Genomic DNA, 9,376 nt, shown 5'->3' with positions numbered 1-9,376 from the left:
ACATGTCGAACCATGGCTAAAGTTTTTTAAAAATTAAAAAAAAATTATGTTTAAAATTAATTCTTTTATATTTTTAAATATTTTAATATACTGATTTTTAAAAGAATTTTTTGTGAGACACAGAGAGAGAGAGAGATGCCCTTCACTTCCCTTAGCCCTTGAAGAAATAATATTATCGTTCAGAGTAAAATACTCCTGTTTGGAGAGTTTTCAAAAATTTTGATATTTTCTTTAAATTAATATCTTTTTTAGCTAGGTTAAAAATAATTTTTTAAAAAATATATATTATTTTAATATATTTCCAAAAAAAAATACACATAAAAAAAAATTAAATACTGCTTCTAAAAAATATTATTTTAATATATTTCCAAAAAAATATACACTAAAACAACTACTGCTTCTTCATAACTCAAACACCCCTGATCTCATAGTAAAATAGGGTAAAGTGCCATTATAAGCAACATATTCCATCCGTACCACAATCCCTTGTACATGAACACTTCAAAATGGTTAAAGTGCGATATTGTACCTCAAGTAAACATGTTACATACAAGCAGCATAACGGTTGAGACATGCTAGAAATTTTAGGACTCGGAATAGCACCAACTATTTATTCTCCCACATTACTAAATTACGGGTACAGTTTTGGGTGCAAAGAAACATGACACCAATGCCTACTGCAAGAACTCCCTTGGATCAGTGACAAAACCAGTCAAAGCAGATGCTGCGGCAGTGTAAGGAGAGGCAAGATATATCTGGCCTTCCTTGTGTCCCATACGGCCAGGGAAGTTCCTATTTGTTGTCGAGACGCAGACCTGTAATGACAAAGCCCTTGCAGCAGTTAACAGAATATCTGAAAATCATAAACGCCTCCCTCAATCTTTTCCCAGTCAGAGTATAACGCAGAAGTACACATGGTAGGCAACCATTAGCGATGCATAAGGGTAACTTCTAGTGGACTGGTAAAATAATCAACTAGATTTATATATCCGACAGTCTCGTCCACGATGATTTGAGGGAAAGAAAGGGAAGAAAAAAGGTCAAGAAAAAAAATGTTATTTTCAGCATTTCCCTTCAATTGTTCTTTGGAATCAAGCAAGGCCTAAACAAGCTAATAATCCAGCACGTTATGTTCAAGAGCTTATTTATAGCAGGAATCAGGAAAGAAACTCTAGAAAGGCAGAATGGTCAACCTATACGTGTTACTAAGATGTAGCAGGAGAAAAAAATTAACTTACCATAGGCTCATTCATGCGAGCATGAGTGTCTTTAGGGCCTCCCAAACAGGCACCACAGCTAGGACTTGCAGGCGTGTCACACCCAGCTTCTTCAAAAATCTGGGCGCAAGTCTTGCCACCAGATCCTGGTACTGGGAGAGTGTATACGTCCATCCAAACCTGTAAATTTTATGATATGAATATGTAATGTTACATGTATAACGAAGTACTCTACAATTAATCCACACATTTGAAGACAGTTAATAAGCATTGCAAACCTTTTGGGTAGCAGGGACAAGGAATGTGGGAACTTTGACCTTTTTACCCTGGACAAAAATCGAAAGGATAAATCAAGTCTAAGAAGAGGGATGGAACCAATGTAAGGGTTAAACCGAATCTCAGTGTAAAACACTGTACTATTTGCAACAAAGATTAAACTGCCACACTACCCTAAATCAAATGCTCAGAGCTATTAACTCCTATCAATTGTGCCCAAGCACATTTGCATGCCACAACCATACAAATTAGCAAGCAAAAATGAGTATGAAGGAAGAATGATATTCAAATTTTACATAGATGACAATCCAACTTAGCCATCAGAAATGAGTATACTATGGAGGAAGAAAGATATTCAATTTTTTATAGATGAAGGACAGAGAAAAGCTTACTAGCACCGGCAATGAGTTAGATTTAGAAATCAGTACATGTGGGGTTGTTTATAGACTCAAAATTTTCTTAGCTGTCTATGATCAAAACTACATATAATGGGCCATAAGTGGCTAACTTAGAACTCGAAAAAAGACTTCCTAGAAGATTCTAGCTTCAACAAAAATACCAGATAACCACAGTAGGAACTGCACAGATTTATAAATATAATCCTAATAAAAATACCCCAATATCCATAAATTAAAAGGATAAAAAAAATAAATTAAGCCCAGTCTAATTAGGAATCAATATCAACTGGAGGATATGATTGAATTTATACTTTTATTGACCATGGTTAAAAGGCCCACACAAGTAGAAGTGCTACCAAATCAAATTGAAATTATTATAAAAGTAAAAGCAAAATTTCTTCCTCGGTAGCTGCTTCAATTAACTCTATGCTGCGTTGAAATAACAACCCAACAGTCCAGCAGCAATAACATCATGAAATAAATAAAATAGATATATGGCTCTTACAGAAGCTAGAAAGACTTTGGCTACAGCCATAAAATCCTCTGTTTTTCCACCAGTACAAGATCCGATATATACTCTGTCAATTTTGACATCTCTGCATTCTCTTGCTAAAGCACGATTGTCAGGAGAATGAGGCTGCAAAAATATAAGATTGCATCACTTCTTCAATGGTAAAAAAGCAATCTCCAAGAACTGAGATAATAACAGCTTTTGTGATAGAATCAATATAGGTCCATCAAAGTTTTGGTCCCCCACTGTAAATATTGAAAAAAAAAAAGAATCCATAAACTCAAACATAAAAAAAAATCACCCACCTTTGCAACCAATGGCTCCAATTTTGAGATATCGAATCTGTACTCTGAAAGAAATCTAGAAGCCAAAGAAACATGCCATCACTATAAATGAAAACCAAAATCACGACACGGAACTTCTTATCAATATTCTAGTAGTGACTACCTATTACAATAATAAAGTTAATGTCATGATCCTGCAGCAGAAAAAATAATATAGTGTTCAATGACCTTTGAGTTTTTTTTCAAATCAGTATAAGAGTTTCTAAAAGACCAAATTATGGCACTGACTGCCTGAAGTAAAATACAGCTATAGACAACCTTAAAGTTACAAAAAGTCAACTCAATCTATATATGCTCAATGCCATAACTTTAATTATCCATATCACATTATAAAATTTGATTGCTTTAGATTATTTAGTTAATGACTGAACATGATTATAGAAAAAAACGATCCAAAATCTAAACAGAATTTTGATATATGACCATTTTCCTATAAACAGTACATATATGAGAGCATTTTGTTTTATTTTTACAGATCCCATTATAGAGTCACCAGAAAACCAGACGAAGTAGAGAATCTTGATGACTATTTTCAGCTGGGAAAGCCCCAATTTACCACCCAAAAAACACTATTAAAAATGATTCAATACTTTGATTGTCTATGGTAGTTTCATCAGGCAGATTTTTTCAAAACCTTTTTCAAATTCCAAATGGAAGGAATGGAGAAACCAGTCAGTCAGAAATGTGTTCTCAAAATATCATAGGGTAACTAAAACAATAAGTAAAAAGAGAACCCTAAGAACTTAAGAAATTAATTCTTGGCAAACACTTAGTTTGCACAAACCTACCTTGCTTGCGCATCACTATAAACTGGTTCATATGGCAGAGTCGTTTTATCCTGTGCACAACAAAATATAACATTGTAAACTCTTGCTAGGAAAAATAGCTCAGAATCATGCAAAAGAAAATATCGTCCATAATGAAAACAAAGAAAACCTAAGCAATGATGAATAGTTCATCTAAAAATCAGTGAGGCATACCTCAAGGTACTTGAATGTAGTGCTATCAGCAGGGACAACACCATTCTTTCCCCCAGCTTCAACAACCATGTTGCATAATGTCATCCGCTCTTCCATCTATATCGAAGACAGACAATAAAAAAATCAATTGAAGTGCAATTTAACTAGCACAGATAGAACCTGAAGCGCATATTGCTCGCCTAAAGATACCGATGGTTACTCACAGTTAAACTTTCAACAGTTGAGCCAACAAACTCCATCGATTTATATGTGGCACCAGCAACAGATATTTCACCAATAATCTGAAGAGTGACAACAAACATCGCACAATTGATACAGAAAACAGAAGTTAATATTTTTAAGCATATGTTAAGTGGCAATTTAAAGGAAACAAATGCCTAAGACCCAAGTAAATTTACTTGCAAAATCAAGTCCTTCGCTTGCAAATAATCAGGCATTTCACCATCCATTACAAATCTCAGAGTTGGGGGCACCTGCAAATTTAAGAAGCAAAATCATAGGTAAATAAAGTTGGCAATACCACAATCAATTCAATCCAGATGAGAACACAAATTTGTAGAAATGACAAAATTAACACATCTACAAGCTCAAAAAAATTAGAACAACACAGTTTGATTAACTTTTCACAAACATCAAGTTCTTTGTGCTTTTGAGAACTATGGCTTATAGTGACTTTTAGAACATCCAGGTGCAGGAATGTAGAGAGTGCACCTGCTACTTGCAGTTTAAAAATACACAAGGAATGAACAGAATAGGCTGATGACTTAATTCAAATAGAATTAATTTGCTTCATAAAAAGGAAACAAAACCACCAGGATATTGACAGGTCAAAGGGGAACATGAGGAGTTAGGAGGGGGGGAAAAAGCCTGGATCCTATAGATGTGAGGTCATAAGATCAGGTATTTCATGCACCCTATACAATATAAGAATAAGGATGCAAAATAAAGGATCAATTTTCCAAACCTTGAGCAGGAGCTTCCCAGTGCCTAATACAAAACCAGCATCAGTGTTGCCAATTCCAGTTGCAAATTGGCCAAATGCTCCAGCAGTACATGTGTGTGAGTCTGTTCCTAACAGGACCTGAAGTTCATAATGCATGATTACTGGCTTTCCTTCAATATAAATGATAAATTTGACAACTCAATGAGGATAAAAAATTGCACCTCTCCAGGCCTGCAATGACCTTCTTGGGCAAGTGCAACATGGCATACACCTTTGTAGTCGGGGTTAGCCTGCAAAGTCACAAAGTAATATGCACATTCAATGTCAGAAAATAGCAGTAACCACAAATTCATTACTTAAATGTATAGAATTTTTTAATTAAATAAATTGTCATTGAACCATACCTTGAAGTTACCAAGATCCTTGATATCATAGAAGTACTTTATATTTTGTTCATTGCAGAAATCTCTCAATATATCCACATTGCGATTTGCACGTTCGTCTTTAGTGAATATATAATGATCTGGTATAATGACAACCTTTTCACGATCCCAAACCTGCAATTTTTAAAGAGTGAGTCAGGTAGGTACTTTGGAGCACAGAAAAAAAAAGACTAGAGATACAAACAGAGAGAGAGAGGGTCGGAATATTGAGAATGTCAGTTCTTGAATTCAAGAATTAATTCGAAGATTATGCTAAATGGGAAAAAATAGGGTAGAAATGAACACCATTTGCCATTTATTGAAACCTCTGAAGTAATAAATGGAGTTTCTGGGCATCAAATGGAAATTGAATCGGTCTGGTATTTCATGCAGTATTCAAGAAAACAGAGCCTCCAAAGTATTAGGCTCCGTTTCATGCAGCATCAAACACCCGTATCATGATGAACACCTTGTTTTACACTCACACTAGGAAATCCAAACTAAACCATAAAATCTATTTAAATTTATCAACTTATCATGTAGTAAAACAACAAGAGCCCGTTCAAGTACCTATTTTCTTAAAAAAGAATCCGAGAACTACTTGCAAAGGAAAAAAAGCTAGTCTAAAACAATCGAATACCTTAGCATCCTGTCCAAACTCTTTCTTGAAGATCCCAATAGAACCAGGGCCACAAACATCATGGGTCATCAAGATATCAACGTTGACCCAAACATTCTCACCTGGGATCAACTGGGGCTTCTCAGAGGCTCTAGCAAAGATTTTCTCTGTCATTGTCAACGCAGTCTTGACCTACAAATTCACCATGAGAAAAACCATCACCATGGTAACACATCAAATCAAATATTGGAAAAATGAAAAAGACAGCAATTAAAAAAAAAAGCTTTACATCACCTAGTCAGAACCAAAACAAAATAGCTGGAAAAAAAAAGGAATAAGTAAAACAAAAGGAAGCTAACCGAGCCAGTTGTGGCAGGCCTGCGCTCTGATTGCTGAGGAGCCATGACCGATACTATTTTTTTTGAAATTGATTTCTTGCATTTGGGGATCGAAAAGGGTGATGGTGATGATGAAGAAAAGGCCGACAAACCCGGATCCTTCAGCATCAGAAAACAAACAAATCTCACCCGAGTGCATAGTAACTGAAACCAGAACAAAAAAAAAATTGTACAGTGCAAGAAGATTGTGATAAAAAAGTCTAAACCTTTTTGGTGATGAAGAATGTGGAGTTTGGAGAAATGGTAGAGGAAGCCATGACTGGCAATGTTTGATGATAAAAACCACTGCTCTGCTAGCGTTTTAAGTTAGCAATGCTGTGTTTGGTTCCTGTCCTGTCTTGTCCTTAGGAAGAAAAAATGGAGGCTGCTATAGAGAAGAAGAAGAAGAGCACGCTCGACACACGAGTCTGCTAGTAATACAGGCATGCGATTTGTGGCTCTGATGAGTCCGGTTTATTTTGTATCCTACCCTATTAGAAATATGACTCATTATTTGACCCGCGTTCCATCGCGGGTCAAATAATTTAATTTTTTAAAAACAAAATATATAAGTTTTTTAAAGTATTTTTAGTCATAAAAAAATTAAAAAACTTGTACATATCCATAAATATAAAAAAAATAATAATAAGTAAAGACTGAACGGAAAAAAACCAAGAAATAAATATAAATTAAAATATTTAATTTCACATGATGACTTATTTTAATAACCTTGTTTCTTTAAGTAATTTTTTTATTTAATTATATGATTTTTTGTGCTAGTAAAACATAAAAAAATATTGAAAATAACTAAAATATAAACTCAAAAAGTAAATAGATATACATAGAGAGATGTATTTTATCTCGTAACATGGTTATATCTAAAAATTTTGTTTCTTATAATAAATTATTTATTTAATTAAATAATAATAGAATTAGTCTGCGCTATAACAAAGATTAAAGCAAAAGAATTCTCGAACACCATAAAAAAAATTATAAGTATCACTAACGTGTTTTCTAGAAAAACAAATAGATTTTAACCATGAATTCAAAATTAGTTGCATACTTAACGATATTTTTGCCTGATGTTGAGATGAAAACATGTTGGATTTATATAAGTTAACCTGGGTTTATTAGCGAAACCCGCATGGATGATCTTGCAAAAACCAAATTGAAAAGTTAAGTCATCAGTTAACTCAATGTTGAAGGATGCAATTCGTAAAAAGCAACACTCAATTAAAAAAAAATTAGTGAACTCGAGTCAACCAACCAAACTCACGACACAAATCAAGCACATCATCAAATTCAATAAATTTTTTATCCCAAAGATTATTTTCCATTTAATTACACGGCTATAAAGCGCATGAGGGTTTTTTTGTATGAAATATTTTTTTAAAAAAAAAACAAGCAAGACCCCCTTAAATCTTCTAAATTCTGGTTAATTTCTCAAACCTACAACCAGTAAAATTACAGACACAAGCTCAGTCAATAAGCTAAATTCCCAACCAATTTAATTTTAAATGATGAAACTATAAAAAAAATATTAATTTAAAAAATTCATCAAAGTAAAATAAATAACAATCAAATGAATAGGAACCAGATTTGGCAAGGGAAAAAATTGGAGGACAAAATCATTGAAAAATATCCAACCATGAAAATTAATTCAAACAAAACAAATAGCAATTAGAAAAATAGGGACCAAATCCAACATGTAAAAACAATGAAAAATAATGAAATTAAAAATAAAATCAATTTTATAAATTACTTCAAATGAAATAAATAGTAATAAAAAACGAACCAAATCTAAAAAAAAACAAATTAAAAAATTGTTTTGAAAGTTTGCAATGTCAAAATAATAAGAAAGGGTCATCAAGCCATAAAATAGTTTTATCCATCACACCATGTTGTATAGGAATTAAAAAGATAAAAATACATGTGGATGTAGATTAAATAAAACTCTACTTTTAAGGGTGCTTAAGTTATTTTGTTGCGTTTGAAAAAAATAAAATAAGAATACAAAAATACCCTTACATGCTAGCTTTTAAAAAAATGAATCTAAAGGTATTAAAGTCATTTCAGCAGGTGTTATAAAAGTAAAAATACTTAATTGCGACTTTTAAATTTGACAATGTCCAATGAACAACTATGTAATTATCGAATTGCCCTTGGTAACTAGTTTATTGATCTTGACTTGAAATGGCGAAATGGATATTTCATGTGAATTGTTAAGTAGAATGCCCTAGCCTTTTAGAGTTTCTCACAGTAAATAAATGTGAAAAATTATGTGAATTTTATACGTGTCAGGTTTCATGGATGCCGTGCTTATGTATCTCTTAGTTTTTTAATATTATTCCCGTTATATTATTATTATAACTATAAAAAAAAACACTAAAATATGTGGGTGTTTTATTGTAGAAAAAACATTATTCATCTCCTCACATTTTATTGTGGATTTATTGTTTAATTTTTTTTTAATTTGATTCTTAAACTTTGTATTTGCACGATTACATCCTTTTAGGTTTGTATTAAATGACAAATGGCTCAAATTTACTGACCAATGACAAAGTTAAAAAAAAATGAGAATCGGTGTGGAAAAGTAGCTAAAAATGCACAGTGAGTTCAAAGTTTTTTTTAAGAGTTCAATTTAGTCCTCAAACTTTGCAGGTTATACCTATTTAATCCTTTAATCTTACCGCGGTTTGATTTGTGTACAGAAGTTCAATTTTATTATTTTCTAATCCATGTATTAGAGAGAAGAGTGAGATCATCGGACTATGATGGCAGAGAGAGAGAGTCGATGTAGATGTTGATTCCAACCACCAAATATAATTGATATTGGTGTCGTCGGTTCTATTTGCGAGGAGAGCTTCAATTGGGTGATTTTTCACATTGAAATTGTCTAAAACACCATATATAAACCAGACAAGATTTGTGTTTTAAAGGTTTTGTGTAGTTTTTTAGGTTGCTTAAGGCCATTGATGAGTTTGTCAAGGTTTTTATGATATTTTTAGATGTCTTTGGTAAAAAAAGGATTGAAAAATGGACTAATAAGTAAAAAAAAACCATAAACCTTGATTTTTCTGGCAATCACAATGGGCGTAATATAGGGAAAAACATATGACACATCGTTTTGATTTTTTTTTCAAAAACATTTGGAATGGACATCATGTTGTTTGTCCCATTAACAATTTTTTAAAAAACAAAGGCCAACCTGTGTGAACTCTTTCAAAATGGACTAGGTGTGTTGGCTTGACTTGTGAGGCCCAACAACGCCTAACATCTTTTTTCCCCC

At 32.9% G+C, this 9,376-nt stretch overlaps 1 protein-coding gene across 1 annotated transcript; it reads right to left on the bottom strand.

Moving 5' to 3' along the window:
* Nucleotides 1-425: 425 nt before the first annotated feature.
* Nucleotides 426-6,557, bottom strand: LOC7475426 (3-isopropylmalate dehydratase large subunit, chloroplastic). Its single transcript, XM_002315555.4, has 15 exons — nt 6,315-6,557; nt 6,070-6,207; nt 5,732-5,902; nt 5,074-5,226; nt 4,891-4,959; nt 4,691-4,807; nt 4,125-4,199; nt 3,930-4,007; nt 3,727-3,822; nt 3,535-3,584; nt 2,708-2,762; nt 2,397-2,528; nt 1,496-1,543; nt 1,239-1,397; nt 426-815 (listed from the first exon to the last, which is right to left on the bottom strand). The coding sequence occupies exons 1-15, from the start codon at nt 6,363-6,365 to the stop codon at nt 675-677; spliced, it is 1,533 nt and encodes a 510-aa protein (XP_002315591.2). The 5' UTR covers nt 6,366-6,557; the 3' UTR covers nt 426-674.
* Between the last annotated feature and the right edge of the window lie 2,819 nt (nt 6,558-9,376).

Source organism: Populus trichocarpa, chromosome 10 (genome assembly GCF_000002775.5).
Source record: "Populus trichocarpa isolate Nisqually-1 chromosome 10, P.trichocarpa_v4.1, whole genome shotgun sequence".
NCBI classification, from domain to species: Eukaryota; Viridiplantae; Streptophyta; class Magnoliopsida; order Malpighiales; family Salicaceae; genus Populus; species Populus trichocarpa.
This window is presented reverse-complemented; position numbering and strand designations above follow the sequence as displayed.

Excerpts from the sequence above, each read along its gene's own strand:
- LOC7475426 (XM_002315555.4), bottom strand. The coding sequence starts at position 6,365 with ATGGCTTCCTCTACCATTTCTCCAAACTCCACATTCTTCATCACCAAA. Across the intron at positions 5,227-5,731 it reads AGTTTGGACAGGATGCTAAG|GTTTGGGATCGTGAAAAGGT; the intron begins GTATTCGATTGT and ends TAAAAATTGCAG. Across the intron at positions 4,960-5,073 it reads AGGATCTTGGTAACTTCAAG|GCTAACCCCGACTACAAAGG; the intron begins GTATGGTTCAAT and ends GTGACTTTGCAG.